Raw genomic sequence first — 14,682 nt, 5'->3', positions numbered from 1 at the left:
CAGGCGGCGGCATCGGGCAGCCAGCCAGCCACCAGGCGGCGCCAGCGGGCACGCCCACCTCTGCCAGCCCCACGTCTAGGCTCTTCTTGTTCCAGCTGGGCTCCTCCGCAGAGAAGATGCGGCCCTTGAGCAGCGGGATGTACAGCACCGCGGAGATCTGAGGGTGTGGCGCAGGCGGGCGGGGCGGGAGGGGCAGGTCACGCGGCGGCGGGTGGGCCAGGAGGTGCGAGGGCGGTGGGTGGTGGGGTGTGTGACGCAGGGCTCCTCCGGAAGCCAGGCGCCGCCTCCAGCGCGCACCGCGCCGCCTGCCCTCGCCACCTGTGGCCTGCGGCACACACCACCGCCGGCAGCAGCAGCAGGGAGGGCACCCCTCCAGCCTCCCCTCCCTGCAGCCCCTTTCCCTGCAGCCCCTTTCCCTGCAGCGCCCCTTCCCCACACACCTGCAGCGGCCACGTGCTGCACTGGTTGTCCAGCATCTGGAATCGCTCCAGGGACAGCTGGGTCACAACCGTCAGCCCCCGCTCGGGCCGCGCCTTGCGGCTCTCCAGCTTGAGGACCTGCGGGGGAAGGCAGGCAGGGGAGGGCAGAGCAGGGGAGAGTACAGCAGGGGAGAGGGAAGCAAGAGGAGAGAAGAGCAAGTGGGAGACAGCAAAGCAGGGGAGAGGGAAGCAGGCGGAGAGTGAAGTAGAGGAAAGTACAGCAGGGGAGAGTAGCAGCGGAGGGAAGGTGGATGGATGCGTCTGTTGCGGTGGTGCGTCTCCATGCGTGTGAAGGGGCGAGAGCAGGTGCTGGCCCACGCGCGGCAGGCGGCGGCGGCAGCGGCCCCCACCAGCGCCCCGCCCCGCCCTCCTGGCGCCGGCGCCGCGGCAGCCACTCGCCTGCTGCAGCTGGGGCACCTCCTCTGGCAGCCCCTCGCGGCACCACTTGTACATCGACACGTCATCGCCGTACTTCTCACGCCACTCGGCTGCAGGTAGAAAGCAGGTGGGGCGAGGGGGCGGGGTTCATGTGGTGTGTGGCTGGCTGGTGGGCGGGGGCATGGGGTGGCCGCTTTGGGCGGACGCCAGGCAGGCGCAGCAGCAGGGGGAGAGGTCTGCCCGCGCCGGGCGGGTGCCCGGGGAGCGAGCGGGCGGGAGAGGGTGCCATGGCCACGGCCACGGCCGGCAGGCAGGGCCAGGCACGGGCCAGGCACGGCCCTCCTCCAGCACGGCCCTCCACCAGCACGGCCCTCCACCCGGCGCCGCCGTGCCCCCTGGCGGTGCGCGCTCACTTGACTGCAGCAGCGGGTTGTGCGTGGCGGCAGCCAGAGAGAAGTTAGCTGCGTCCGGGGTGCAGCGCCAGGTGGAGATGGAGTTGGGGACCACCTGGCGGGTCTTGTTGCGGTACGGCTTGGGCCACTGGCCCAGCGTACCGCCCTGCAGCGACAGCCACGCAGCGCAGCGCAGCGTCAGCGCAGCGTCGACACAGCGCAGCGACGCCATTCAGGCACGGCGCTTCGGTTCCGGTTCCTGGGGCCCGGGGCAGGGAGCGGAGGCAGGCGGCACGGGGCTGCAGCCAGGCAGCGCAGCGCCGCCGAGCAGCCGCCCGCCGGTGAGGTGAGCTGCAGCAGGGACGGCGGGGGCGGCACGCGCGGCGGCGCCGCACCTCTATCCACGCCAAGGGGATCGGGGAGGGCGGCGGCGAGGCCGCGCCGCGCCGCACCAGCGCCGCAAGGCTGCTCAGCGCCGACTGGCCGCCGCCGGCGCCATCGTGCTGCTCCACCAGTGCCCTGGAGCGGGAGGACTCGCCCCCGGGGCCGCCCTCGCCCGTCGGCTCTATCTGCCGGATGGCCACCCCGCCTATCAGGCTGCCAGAGGAGGCTGCCAGCCAGGGCTGGGTGCGCTTGGCCACCATGGAGTGGAGCTGCGGGACGGGAGGCAGGCAGGCGAGGGCGGGCGCAGCGTGGGTAGGAGCGAGGCGAAGGGAGGGCAGGGGTGGTCAGTGGGCGGCACCCTAGAGCCAGCATGGCTGCGCTGCTGCAGGTCGGAGGCACCACATGCGAGCCAGAGCGGCGAGGCATGCTACAGACATGCACGTGCTGCATGCAGTGCAAGCCGTGCTGGTGCCAGCAGCGCGTAAAGATTGCGGGCGCCCAGCGGCGGCCGCGCTCACCAGCAGCCCAGCCAGCACCAGCATCAGCAGCTGCCAGCGTGACGTGAGCAATGCACGAGCCCTGCTCCCCGCCGGCTTGTCCGCGCGCAGGGTGGGGGAGGTGGGAGCGGAGCCGGGGCGGCGGCGGCGCGGTTCGCCGCCGCCGCTGCCGCCGCTCCGCTGCAAGTCGCTGCGGCGGTGCAGGCCGGGGCCTGCGCCGCTGCTGACTGGCAGTGTCGGCTCCGCATCCTTCACCGGCAGGCGCTGCGCCATAGGTGAGTCCCTGCTCCGGCAACTCCCGAAGCTGTGCTCAGCCTGCAGTGTCATGTGAGCGGTTTGAACCGTTGCTCAGCCGGGGGGGCTGTGAAGGCGCCAGTAGCTTTGTGAAATTTCGCGGGAGCGCCACGGGCCCCCCCGGGCTGGTCAGCTGCGAGGATGAGCCAACCGCAGTTGGAGGGGAAGGACTCCCGAGGCCAACACCCACCTGCCGCCTCCTCCACTGTTGGAAATGAGTCTCCGCGGCCCCAGATGTGCGATGCGATGCCTCTGGCCCTGAAAGATGAGGCCTACCTACTGCAAGGCAACCCCCAGACGCGGCTGCAACCCCAGCGAAGCCTGGCTCCGCCCCAGAGCACACCACAACAATGTGGGATTGGGGCAAGCGGCTTCGAGAGCAACATGGCGGCAGGCTGAGGTAGCACCGCATACTCAGCAGGTCCTCGATGAAATTGCGGCTCTCTCGCCGTCTCTCCAATCCCAGTCCAGCGCAGGTGGCAGGGCGTGCAGACCAGCCCCTGCTGCGACTGTCTATGCAGCCTGGAACCCCCGCCCAGCTCCCCGCCCATTGAAAATGGCCTCCTCCCAGCTCGGCCTGGGAGGCCTGCTATCGTCAGTGCCCAGAAAATCGGTGATCGGCAGCACCGACTCCACCCTGGCGGCGGATGAGGAGCTGCTGGTAAGGCTGCCGCCGGCTGTCGCCCGCCGCCGCCGGCCTGGCGTCACCCTGGCGCCGCCACGGCGCGCCGCCGATCGCCCCCACGCCCGCCCCTCACGTGCACCAACTCCGGGCACCCCTGTGCAGGTGCCACGCCTCGTGGCGCGCATCGCAGAGCTAGAGGAGAAGCTGTATTCGGCGGACGGCGGCAGCGGCGGCGACGGCGCCGAGGACGGCGGCCTGCTCGACCGCTTTGGCGGGCTGCTGCGCAAGGCGCAGCAGGGGCTGGACGCGGGCATCGCCTACGTGTGAGTGCAGCGCGTGCGCGCCCAGGCTGGCTTATTAGCGTGACAGCGATGGCGCAGCAATTGAAAGAGTGCCGCTCGCTTTCCACCGTACTCTCGGGCCTGCACCAGCGCCCTGCTGCCGCCCGCCGCTCGTCCCCACAGCACGCCCTACACCCACACCACGCGCACAGCGTGCTCAGGCCGCTCACCCGCCTCCCCGCTGCCGGCGGTTGCGGTGCCGCAGGGTGGGCGACAGCGAGGCGCAGCAGGCGCAGCTGAGCCAGGTGACTAAAGAAGCGACTGCCAAGGCGCTGCTCATCACCATCCGCAAGCTGCAGACGCTCAAGGCGGAGCGGCAGCGGCTGGAGGCGTCGGAAGCCAGCCTGCAGCTGGAGCTGGAAAGCGCGCGCCAGGCGCTGGCCGCCGCGCAGGCCGCCGCCACCGCCGCCGCCGCCGCCGAGGCCGCGCTGCGCGCCGCCGAGGCCGCCGGGCAGCGGAGCGCGGCGGACGTTGCTGCGGCGGCGGCCGAGGCGGCTGCCGCCGACCGCGCCGCGCTGGCGCAGGCTTCACAGGCGCTGGAGGCGCTGCGCCTGGAGGCGGCGGCGGCGGGTGTGGGGCGGGCCGCGGCAGACGCGCAGGCGGCAGAGACGGGGCGCCAGGTGGCGGCGTTGCAGCGCCAGCTGGCGGATGCCCAGTCAGCGGCCGTCGAGCTGCACAGGCAGCTAGAGGGCAGCCGGCAGGAGGGCGAGGTGCTGCGCGCGCGGCTGGCGGCGGCGGCGGAGGAGGCGCAGGGCGCCAGCACCGAGGCGGAAGCGCTGCGTGCGGCGCGGGCTGCGCTGGCCCAGGTGCGGCGGCCCGCCCGCCTGCCCCTTGCCTGTCGCTTGCTGGTGCCATGCGGGCGTCCATGGCGGAGATGCCTGTCAGAGTGCTCTGTTTGGCAATAGCAGCGCGTGCCGGGTTTTGTCGGTGTGGGGTGCCTGCCCACCTTTCTCCCCACCTGCCTGCCTGACCGCCGCTCTCTCCCACCTGCCTGCCTGCCTGCCTGCCTGCCTCTCTCTCCCACCTACCCACCTGCCTCACCCCACCTCACCCCACCTCACCCCACCCCGGCCCATCTCCAACCCCGCCAACAGGAACTGAATGAGACCCGGTCCCGCCTGGAGCGGGCGCAGATGGCGGCAGAGGACTTCCAGCGCCGCTTCCTGCAGGTTGGTGGGCGGCGCGGAGCGGGCGCATTGCCGCTGGGCAGGGGTGCAGGCAGGCTGGCGGCAGCAGGAGGGGGCAGGCTGTGGCAGCAGCCAGAACAGGTTTGGCGCCCAGGTTTGGGGCCAAGGTTTTGGCGCGCTGCGTGCTGCCCAGCTCCCCGACCGCTCCTCCCCGCCCTCTCCCTCCCGGCCGCTTTTCCCCCCGGGGGAGCGGTAGGAGCGGCAGGAGCGGCGCAACCTGCACGAGCAGCTGCAGGTGCTGCGCGGCAACATCCGGGTGTGCTGCAGGGTGCGCCCCTGCCTCAGGTGCGCTTCGCCCCACTTTCAACACAACGCGGGGCCTGGCTCTACGCAAGTTGTGGGGACGGGATTGGCTGTCTCTGGGCAGTACCGGGCGGTACTACTGGGCTGCAGCAAGCTGCAGGCATGGTGCATGCTGCAGGGGCTGGGCAGGAGGTAGGGCTTGCCCCGCCCCGCCCTTCTACCGCAGCCTAGCGCGGGCCTTCCCAGCATCCGCGCAGCCTGCGATGCCCACAGCCCGCCTCGGGCCCTGCCGCCGCCGCCGCCCTGCGCAGCGCCGGCTCTGGCGGGCCCACCGGCAAGGAGGCGGCCTGCGGCGTGAGCTACCCCTACCCAGGCACCCTCTGCGTCCACGCCAGCGAGCGGCGGCACCAGGAGTTTGAGTTTGATGCTGTGTTCGGCGGGGAGGCGACCCAGGTGCTCCCTGCCGCCGCGGCGGCCGCTGCAGCTGCGCCGGCTGCGGCCGTGGCGCCTCTCTCTCACCGCCAGCACAGCTGAGCTTGGCGTTCGCCGTGGGGTGCCGCGGACACCCCTCCAGTGCTTCACATGCCTTGCTTGGATCAATGCCTAATTCTGATGACCCCCAGCAGGAGGAGGTATTTGATGAGGTGGCGCCCATGATCCGGTGAGCAGCCGCTGCTGCCTGCAGCAGCTGCTGCCACCACCTCTGCTGCCACCGCTGTGCTCCTGCCCAGGCTGCCGCTGCCCATGCTGCCGTCGGCGCTGGCTGCCGCTGCTGCTGCTGCTGCTGCCATGGGTCCAGGGGCCCTGTAGTGCTCCGGCTCCGCTCCAGCCGCGCGCCTGCAATGAAAAACACACCCCAACCAATGCCCTCCTCCTCGCCCTTGCTGCCACCGCCCCTGTACCTCCCCCTGCCACCGCGGCCAGGTCGTGCGCCGATGGCTTCAACGTCTGCCTGCTTGCCTACGGCCAGACCGGCAGCGGCAAGACGCACAGCATGATGGGGCCAGCAGAGGCGCCCGGGCTGTCGGTACGGGCGGTACAGGCGCTTTTTTGGATCACGGCCGCCGACACCGCCGATGGACAGCACCGCACGCTCAGCGTCAGGTGGGGGCGCTGGGCGCGGCCGGGGGCGGCGGCTGCGGACAACCGCTGCGCTGCTGCCGGCTACCGGCCTGCTGTGTTGATGCGCCGCGCGTTGGATGCCCACATGCACTGATGCATGCCCCAGATGACCACCGCCTCCCTCTAACAAACACCACCACCATCGCCGCCGCCACCTCGCATACACACACATGCACGCGCGCCCCCCCCCCTCCCTCTGCTCCACTCTCTTGCGCTTCCTTTCCCGCCACTACCACCGCACGCCCCTCCGCAGCATGCTGGAGGTGTACAACGAGGCGCTGAGGGACCTGCTGGCGACGGGGCAGGAGGCCGCAAAGCCTCTGGAGGTGTGTGTGTGTGTGTGTGTGTGTGTGTGTGTGGTGTGTGCTGCTAGATGCCAAGGTGCCTGCGGTGGGCGTGGGCTGCGTGGATGGGAGCGCAGGCTGGTGGGCGGCGCCGACCTGCAGGCCTCACAAAAATCAAACAAAAAACGAAACTACTGGTCCCTGCCCGCCCGGCGGCAGGTGTCGGCCATGGGCGCGGGCCAACTGGCGGCGGGGCAGGAGCGGGTGCCCGGGCTGACGTGGCGCCCCGTCAGCAGCGTGGACCACGTGCTGCACGTGCTGGCAGAGGGCAGCAAGAACCGCGCCACCGCCGCCACCTCCCTCAACGCCCACTCCTCCCGCTCCCACGCCCTGCTCTCCGTGCGGCTGACGGGCGCCGACGGCCGCTCCTCAGTGCTCCACCTCGTCGACCTGGCAGGTGGGCAGGCGCGGGTGCGGGAGCACACGTGTGGTGCGCTGTGGTGCGCACACGTGCGTTCGTGTGTGCGGTTGCGCTTCGCGGGCGGTGCGGCGGCAGTTGGTGAAGGGGAAGCAGGCGCATGCATCACGGCAGCGCGCTCGCTGCTCCTGGTAGCCGTGCGGTTGGCTGCGCTGCATGTCCCTGCGCTCTGTGCCTGCCTGCTCCACCCCTCCCCGCCCATCCCCACCCACCCACCCACACGTACCTGCATACCGCTCGCGTGCCCCTGGCCCCTTGCTGGCAGGCTCCGAGCGCATCTCCAAGAGCGAGGTGGCTGGGCAGCAGCTCAAGGAGGCGCAGGCGATCAACAAGTCGCTGTCGGCGCTGGGTGACGTCATCCAGAGCCTGCAGTCCAAGAGCGGGCACGTGCCGTACCGCAACAGCAAGCTGACGCAGGTACGGGGAGAAGCGTACTGGTACCATCCGGTACTGTGGGGCATCACAAGGCTGCGGTGATGGCGCACGCTGCCGGCCAGGTTGCCACGGTCCCGCCGCCGACCGCGCCTGCGGGTGCCCTCGCGCAGCCAGCCCGCCGTTGCGGCCTCCTGTGCGGCCGCAACCCGCAGAGCAGAGCAAGCACCTGCTGGCCTGTGTCCCCCGGGCTGCCCCCTCCCGTGGTCCTGCAGGTACTGCAGGACAGCCTGTGCGGGTCCAGCAAGGTGCTGCTGGTGTGCTGCGTGAGCCCAGAGGCGGACAGCGCCCAGGAATCCATCTCCTCCCTCAACTTCGCCTCACGGGCCGCGCAGGTGAGGCCCTGCCTGTGTTAGTAGGCATGAGTGCGGGTGTGGTGGGTGGGAGGGTGTGTGGGGCGTGGAGGGGGTGGAGGTGGAGGTGGTGGTGGTGGTGTGGGGTGGCGAGCACGCAGCAGCCCTCCGCACAGCTCCATTCCCTGCCACGGCGTGGCCCTTCCTGGGCACCCCCTGCCTTGCTGCTCCCCTACCCCTGGCGACGCCGGCCGGCTGCGTGCCGACTGCCACCTCATCTGCCCACCCTGGATGCTTTCCTCCCGGCTGTAGGTGGAGCTGGGCCCCATCCGCAAGGCACACGAGGCGACGCCCAAGCGGCCGGCGGGAGGGCCCGGCCTGTCGCCGCTGGCAGCTGCGGCGGCGGGTCGCGGCAAGCTGGCGGGCACGCCGCAGAGCGGGGGCAAGCCGCGCAGCGCGCTGCGTGACGCTAACGCACACTGACGGCGCCCCGCTGGTGCATTGGCACGGCTGCCCAGAGACACCCTCCACACCTCCTCACTGCTGCTGTGCCCTGTCGGAAACTCCCAGCTGTAAAATTCTTAAAGAATCATCGAAGACAAGGCGTTTAAGAAAGTTCACCAAAGAATTTCAAATTGTACTCCTGTTCTATTCACTCCGAGGCTGGAGGCTTGAGGCAGGGGTGCCTGCAGCCTGGCCGCCTCCCATGTGCGAGCAACTGCCACCTGCTGAGTGGCGGGTGCCTGCAGCAGCAGGGTTCTCAGCTGTCCCACAGGCTGCTGGTATAGCACAGCTGGGGGTCTGCCACAAAGGGCAGGTAGGTGCCAGCCCGCATCTGCGCATTGGCCTGCAGCACGCTGGACGCCACATGGTTTGATGCCGTGAGGGGACAGGTGGCAGGCTGCTTCACTTGTGCCCGCGGCAAGCAATGCCAGCCGCTGGCAGCCCAGCTGGGAACCAGCGGCTGACAGGCAGGGGAGCAGCCAGGCAGGGAGCAGCTGCCCACCCTGGCAAACAGCCGGTTGTTGAAATCCTTGAGGCCGCTGTCGCGAGTGATGCCCTTCATGGCGGCCGGCTTGTGCGGCAGGTGCAGCACAAAGCCGCCTGCAGAGGGCAGGGCAACGGTGCGCATGTGCTTGCTGCCAGCCCAGCTGGGCGGCAGATGGGCACCGCATCACCGCTGGGAGGCTGTGCTTTCACCGCTAGCCAGGCACCGTGACGCCCCCGCATACAGCGCTAGTGCAGCCCTGGCCGCCCGCACCTGGGTGCACAAACCAGCGGATGCCCAGGCTGGCCATGTGGGCGCGATGCATCAGCTTGTTGACAAAGTAGCTGCGGCGGCGGGGCGGCAGGCGAGCGCATGCATCAGCCGCCAGCTGAGTTCATCAATCGCAAGCAAGCTGTCACGCACACATGCTGGGGGATGGCTCCTCCTAATGACGAATTCGTGATGGGCGCTCCCTCGAGGCTCACCCGCGGCACCGCTCGTCATACCAGGGCACGTGCTTGCGGTGCACCAGGATGTAAGGTTCAAACCCCGTCTGGAACTCAACCTCATACACCTGCACATGCCGAGGGGGGCAGACGGCAGGGCAACGCAGGGCAAGCCTTGCCTGGATCAGCGCCGTGCCGACATGCCTTCATGAAAGCACCGCACGTCCCGACCGTGGGATGCAACGCCTGCTGGCCATCCGGCTGCTGGCCTTCAATTAGAGCAGCATAGCCCTGCTTCCACCAAGCACCCCCCCTCCGTTGCGCCGCAGCCCCACATTGGCGGCGGTGGCCCAGCGCCCAAAGTCGGTGGCGCGATGGCCCTTGCTAAAGTGGCCCGAGTGGAACGACTCCAGCTCCCCAACCTCACACTGCTCCAGCAGCGCAGCCTTGCCGCTGCGAGCCACCTGCGCAGCCACAAGCACCAAGCCACAAGGCACAGCCTTCCGCGGCTGTGCTTCACGTGGTTGCATGGAAGCTGAGGAGGCACACCCAGCCAGTTGTGTTATGAGGTGCCAAGGCCAAGCCCCAGGGCGCCCACCTGCAGCGCCAGCTCAGCATCCTCCTCGCCGCCGCCCACGGTCTGGAAGGCGGGCAGCACGAGCGCCAGGCGCTGCTGCAGCAGGCCCAGTGTGGCGGCACTGTACCCCTGGTCGCTCATGCGGGCGGCCATGGAGGCAGAGGGCACAAAGTCGGCGTCGAGCAGTATGACGGCCTGCGGAGCAGCCAGGAATGGGACCCCCGTGGGTGTGTGTTAGCACACCGCACCTGTGGGGCAGAAGCACTGCTGGCAGCGGGAGCCACCAAGCAACGGCTCCTCCCGGGCACGCCAGCGGTCGATCAGCTGCTCTCAGCGAGCTGCCCACCCGCCCCGACACCAGCGCCACCGCACCTCGGTCTCCGCCAGTCGCAGCGCTCGGTTGCGGACGGCGTTGGCAGGGTACAGGCTGGCGCTGTGTGCGTCGCAGTGCACCTCCACCACCACCTCCAGGTCCAGCAGGCAGCCTGCGGGTGGCAGGGGCGGCAGGGAGGTGAGCGGGCATCCCAACGTGCTGTTGAATGGAGGCTGGCGCCAGGTCGACACCATTTCAGGCCCTTTGCAGCAGCGGGATCCCAGGGATCAATGGCAGCCTGGGGGCAGCCATTCCAGCAGCTGGCAGCTGGCTGCGCAGGCGACTGTGCATGCCGGGTGCTGGCCCGCCATGAGGCCTTCAGGTCTGCTGAGAAAGGCACGCCGCCAGGACGCACCGCCCCCCTCCTCTGCCGCGGCGTGCAGCTGCAGCACCGGTGCCAAGGCCGCGTCCAAGGTGGTCCCATTCAGGTGCGGGTCGTCAGCAGAGGCCACCCTGCCGTCCAGCAGCGGTATGTACAGCGCGGCGGCAACGGCTTGGGGCCAGGCCCTGCAGGGCGGGCCGCGGAGGAGGGGTGAATGTGGGAGGGAGGGGCGAAAGCACCTGCATCTTGGCTGGGCGCAGTGGCTGCCGCAGCGGGCTGATGTGGCAGCACCAAAGGCTGCGCAGTGCTTGGCACACCGTCGGCAGGCCAGCCCCTCGCCTGCACTGCCGCGCCAGCATGGCGAGGCGCTCGAGCGACAGCTGCGTCACGACCGTCACGCCTGCGCCACCCTAGGGGCGTGGCCTGGAGCTGCGCAGCAGGGCCACACCACGCAGCTGCGGCAGCGGCGCGCCGGGCGGCGCGTCGGAGCGGCAGCTGGAGAATGCCCCGCCCGCCTTGCGGCGGCGGTAGACGCCCCGCGCCACCAGCCGCCGCGTCTGCGCCGCGTGCAGCTGCACACGCCGCGGCGGCGCGCCGCGGGCGCTGCCGTTGCAGGCGGCGTCCCACACCGCGCTGTGGTGCAGGTCTGGGCCGCCCAGGATGCTGGCGCGGTAGTGAGCACCCACCGGCCCGCTCAAGGGCGCCGGCTCGGGCTCCAGAGAGGCCTGGTGCTGAGCCAGCACCGCCGTCTTCTGTGCCTCTTGCAGCCCGCGGCCCGCCGCCATCACCACCTGCGGGAGGCGGCTACGGAGGTGCCTCAGGGACCAGTGCAGATGTACAGCGAGTGCAATGAACTCGCTCATGAGCAGGTGGATGCAGCAGGGGCCAGGTTTCAGGCCCGCGCTCACGGTCAGCGCCAGAGCTGCCGCCAGGAAGGCGACTGTGGCGGAGCTGCCCTGCCGCTGCTCCCGCGCCGGCGGCGCCGCAGGCTCTGGCTTCCATGCCGAGATGCCCCCATCCTGCGCCTCCTGCTCCACGCTCTCCTTGGCCTTGCGCAGCAGGGAGGTCCTGCACGCAGGTTAGGAGCAGGCATGTTCTGGGTGTGTGCTGTGGGCGACTGGGGCTGGTCTGCTGTCCCCTGCATGACTCAGGCAGCCAGCCTGGAATCTACACGAGCCGAGGGGACGCAAGGGGCTGGGTGCCCAGGGTTGACCGCTCCCAAACAGCAGAGCTTCGCACCCGTTGACCGTGGCCTTGGTCATGTTCTGTGCGCCCAACACATTAGGCAGCCGAGGCAGAGCAGGGCATTGATCTGACCAGCAATCTTTCTTCCCGGCCGCCAGCCACCCGCCGGCTTGCAATCCTGCCCGCAACGTGCCAGCCGCGCTCAATTTACAAGATAGAATTACATGCAAGGGGAAAACTGCAATACATCTCTCGCTCTGCCCATCCCTCGAGAGGTAAAACCCATCGACAGCCTACTTGCGCCGCTGCTGCCACCACTCCTTCTCCTCTCGGCGCTGCGCCTCCAGCGCGGCGTTGAGTGCCTCAATCTGCCGCTCCTGGCTGGGCCGCTCGGGCGTCACCAGCAGTGGCGGCGCATCCAGCGCCGCCGCGCGCTCCTCGTCCTGCCCGGTGGTGGAGTGGAGCTGCCAGTCGTGGGGCCACGACCTGAACAGCAGGCCGGTGGCGCCCTTGGCAGTACGCACGTCCCACAGATGGTACAGCGGCAGCCAGGCGCACGGGTCGTCTATCAGCGCCGCCGCCTGCGCCTTGAGCTTCTTGTCCCACAGCTGCAGCAGGGCGGGGGCAGCGGGCCGAGAGCAGCAAGGAGTGACAAGCGAGCGCTGCTGCCCTCAACCTCGGGCGATAGCCTCCCGACTAACAGCCATCACTGGCCGGCGCGCTGCCCAGCAGCATGCCCCTGGGGAGAGCACCCACAGCATGGCAGCCCTCCCGCCACCCCACCACCTGCCTGCCCGATGTCTCGGGACGAGGTCCACGTGTGGTTGACCGCAATCAGGGTGTGCTGCGGGTCCAGCACACTCTCTCCAAACTCCCCGGCACACAGCCTGGCAAAGGACGCAAAGTTGAGGTTGCCGACCTGCAGGCGAGCGGCGAGGCGCGCAAGGGCTTCATTTTCGTTTCTTCAAGGCTGTTTGCAAGGCGCCCAGGCAGGCCCCCAGGCCCCGCAGGCAGCAGGCGGTGAGATGCAGGGAGGCCCCGGCTGGGGCAGCGAGCGCGCGCGCGCCTGGCACACAACCGTGATGCTGCCGCCTGCCGCGCGCCACACGCCGATGCCGTCTGCCGGCGACTCTAGCATGCCAACAAACTGCAGGCAGGCAGGCGGGCCAGGCAGGCAGGCGAGGGGGCATGCCGCTCAGGAGCGATACCAGCTCGTGAGGAGGCACAGCCAGCACCAGGGCCACATAAGCTACATGGAGCACTCCCCGCAGCAGGACCGCCGCTGCTGCTGACATCCTGCTAGCGCAACTTGCTGCGCCGGCCCGCTGCTGCTCAGCAGGCCGCGGCAGCGGCGGCGGCGGGAGCAGGGGCGGGGGCGCTGGGGGCAACGGTGGGAGTGGTGGCGGCGGCAGAGGCCAGCAGAGCGGCACACCTGCGGGTCGTAGCCGCTGAGGAACTGCTCTTCGACGAGCGGCCGCAGGCGGCGGAAGCGCTGCTGGATGCCGCCCGGCCAATCCGCCTGGCTGTACTCCCGTACCGCGTCGTCCTGGCGCTCCGGGGACGGCAGCGGCAGCCTGACGGTGAGGCGCTGCCGCCGGCTCGCCGCCGGCACGGCGGCCTCGCCGCCCTCGCCGCCCGCCGCGGCCTCCCGGAACCGCCGCAGCGCGGAGCGGGCCTGGGTGGCGGCCTCGGAGCAGGTCCTGTGGAGCACGATAGGCGCCCAGCTGGTCAAACCAATGCCAAACTCGGGGGTGTGTACCTCCGCCGCACTCACCACCCGCCGCGGTGCCGACATCGCACCTTGCAGGTGTGATCGGCAGGCTGCAAACCGCTCCTCTCATATCATGTCTGTGACCGCGCTCCGTCCCTGGGCTCCTGAACGAAGCCCAGGCGCTCATGTTGGCGCTCTATCGGTCGTCACCCGAGCAGAACCATTCCAGCAGAAACCAAAGCGCGAGGAGCTAAAGGTTCCACTTCATTGCGCAGCCAGGTCTGCACTACAAGCATCCCAGCCAGGCTGCCGCCGGCGCGGCATGCCCAGCATGCCGCGGCTCGCCGCATTCAACACATTTTACAGAGACGGCAGAGACATTGGTGAGGCGCAGCAATGCATGCTCACATGAAAAGAGTTGCTCATGTTTCTGCAGGGTAGGGGGCCGCCTGCAGAGGTGGCGCCTGCCGCTCCCCAGAAGCAGCACAGGCTCATGGAGGCGCTGGCGGGCGAAATGCTGGTCACGTCGTGCTTCCTCAGGCGCCTGCAGATAAGTTTTGCAGGAAAGGTCAAACAGGTTCTGGCTGTCAGCTGCGCGATGTCTGCCTGCAGGCCACTACTGCTTGGGCGGAAGTCGAGCTCCACCTGGCTCATCTCATTAGTTTGCACGGCGGGCTGGCAGTGCGCACGTCGGCTGCTTAGACTTGCCATGGCTGGAATCTCTGATGCGGCCGGAAATGGGAAAGAAGGAGCAGAGGCAACGCTGTGGCGACCCAGCCGGGCGGTGGCGGCGGTGGCGCGCGCGGTGTGCATGCTGGGCCCCTTCGTGAGCAAAAGGGTTCATTTTTGCCGCAGCGCGGAATTTGCTGTGCAGTCTGCAGGATCCCTGCGCCACGACACAGCGACACCAGGTCTCTGTCTGACTGCTAAAGGCTTGCTGTAGGGTAAGCGTGCCCGACAGCGTTGCTTCACGAATGCCGGGCTCACCCGATCGTCCGCCATGTGCCGCATGCCCGATGGGCTAGCACCAGGCGGCCCCCACTTGACCGCCGTCGCCGCCACCGCCGCTCGCCGCCTTGCAGCCTCCGCTCGCCGCAGCCATGGCGCCTCCAGAGGGCGCCCCCGCCACCCCCTCGGCCTTCTACAAGATGCTGAGCGTGCCGGACGCCCAGGAGCTCATCCTGAGCGAGACCCAGGCTCTGCCGCCGGTGGAGGTGCCTTTCCAGCAAGCGCTCCAGCACACCCTGGCGGCCGAGGTGCGGGCGGCCGAGGCGGTGCCCGGCTTCCGCGCATCGATCAAGGTGAGGCACAAGCCGCTGGGGAAGGGCGGGTGTTGTGTCCGGGGCCGCTGAGGGCAGGCAGGCTCCTGTGCCGTCTTGGGAAGGAGGTGGGGCGCCCCGCCTTGCCCAGTACCGCTCGCAGGCGCCACCTTGTGCACGCCTGGCACCTCGCCGCGCCCCAGGCGTTGCCTCACCCGCCGCCGTGGCCGCGGCTTACAGCTCAAGCCCCTGATGCTGCGTGCTGCTGCGCAGGACGGGTACGCCGTGGTATCGTCGGATGGGCCTGGCGAGTATGAGGTGGCGTTTGAGGCGTTTGCGGGGGTGGCCCCCGGCTCGCTCCAGCCCGGCTCCGTCGCCTACATCGGCACGGG

The 14,682-nt window shown here is 69.7% G+C and overlaps 5 protein-coding genes across 5 annotated transcripts in view; 2 read left to right on the top strand and 3 right to left on the bottom strand.

Moving 5' to 3' along the window:
• Positions 1-2,151: 2,151 nt before the first annotated feature.
• On the bottom strand, positions 2,152-2,765 carry CHLNCDRAFT_58801 (expressed protein; the record flags this gene model as incomplete). The annotated part of the gene is made up of 2 exons (XM_005844633.1): positions 2,615-2,765; positions 2,152-2,445 (listed from the first exon to the last, which is right to left on the bottom strand). A coding segment is annotated over exon 2 (252 nt), but the record flags the coding sequence as incomplete, so codon positions are not given.
• Positions 2,766-5,742: 2,977 nt separating this feature from the next.
• CHLNCDRAFT_26558 (hypothetical protein) lies at positions 5,743-7,492 on the top strand (the record flags this gene model as incomplete). Its single annotated transcript, XM_005844708.1, has 5 exons — positions 5,743-5,924; positions 6,196-6,280; positions 6,488-6,683; positions 6,970-7,121; positions 7,352-7,492. Coding segments are annotated over 5 exons (756 nt in total), but the record flags the coding sequence as incomplete, so codon positions are not given.
• Positions 7,493-8,189: 697 nt separating this feature from the next.
• CHLNCDRAFT_138618 (hypothetical protein) lies at positions 8,190-10,494 on the bottom strand (the record flags this gene model as incomplete). Its single annotated transcript, XM_005844632.1, has 9 exons — positions 8,190-8,276; positions 8,436-8,533; positions 8,691-8,761; positions 8,903-8,991; positions 9,199-9,327; positions 9,462-9,635; positions 9,813-9,925; positions 10,169-10,320; positions 10,481-10,494. The coding sequence occupies 9 exons, from the start codon at positions 10,492-10,494 to the stop codon at positions 8,190-8,192; spliced, it is 927 nt and encodes a 308-aa protein (XP_005844694.1).
• Positions 10,495-11,613: 1,119 nt separating this feature from the next.
• On the bottom strand, positions 11,614-13,115 carry CHLNCDRAFT_138616 (hypothetical protein; the record flags this gene model as incomplete). Its single annotated transcript, XM_005844631.1, has 4 exons — positions 11,614-11,928; positions 12,099-12,239; positions 12,396-12,467; positions 12,753-13,115. 4 exons carry the CDS (start codon positions 13,113-13,115, stop codon positions 11,614-11,616), a joined length of 891 nt encoding a protein of 296 aa, XP_005844693.1.
• Positions 13,116-13,901: 786 nt separating this feature from the next.
• CHLNCDRAFT_58800 (hypothetical protein) overlaps positions 13,902-14,682 on the top strand; it is a 5,093-nt gene continuing 4,312 nt past the window's right edge. Inside the window, exons 1-3 of the mRNA XM_005844707.1 lie at positions 13,902-13,975; positions 14,114-14,332; positions 14,564-14,632. Coding sequence (XP_005844769.1) covers positions 14,132-14,332; positions 14,564-14,632 — 270 coding nt within the window. The 5' untranslated portion in view covers positions 13,902-13,975; positions 14,114-14,131. The remainder of the gene's footprint in view (positions 13,976-14,113; positions 14,333-14,563; positions 14,633-14,682) is intronic.

Source organism: Chlorella variabilis (assembly GCF_000147415.1).
Source record: "Chlorella variabilis unplaced genomic scaffold CHLNCscaffold_21, whole genome shotgun sequence".
NCBI lineage: Eukaryota > Viridiplantae > Chlorophyta > Trebouxiophyceae > Chlorellales > Chlorellaceae > Chlorella > Chlorella variabilis.
This window is presented reverse-complemented; position numbering and strand designations above follow the sequence as displayed.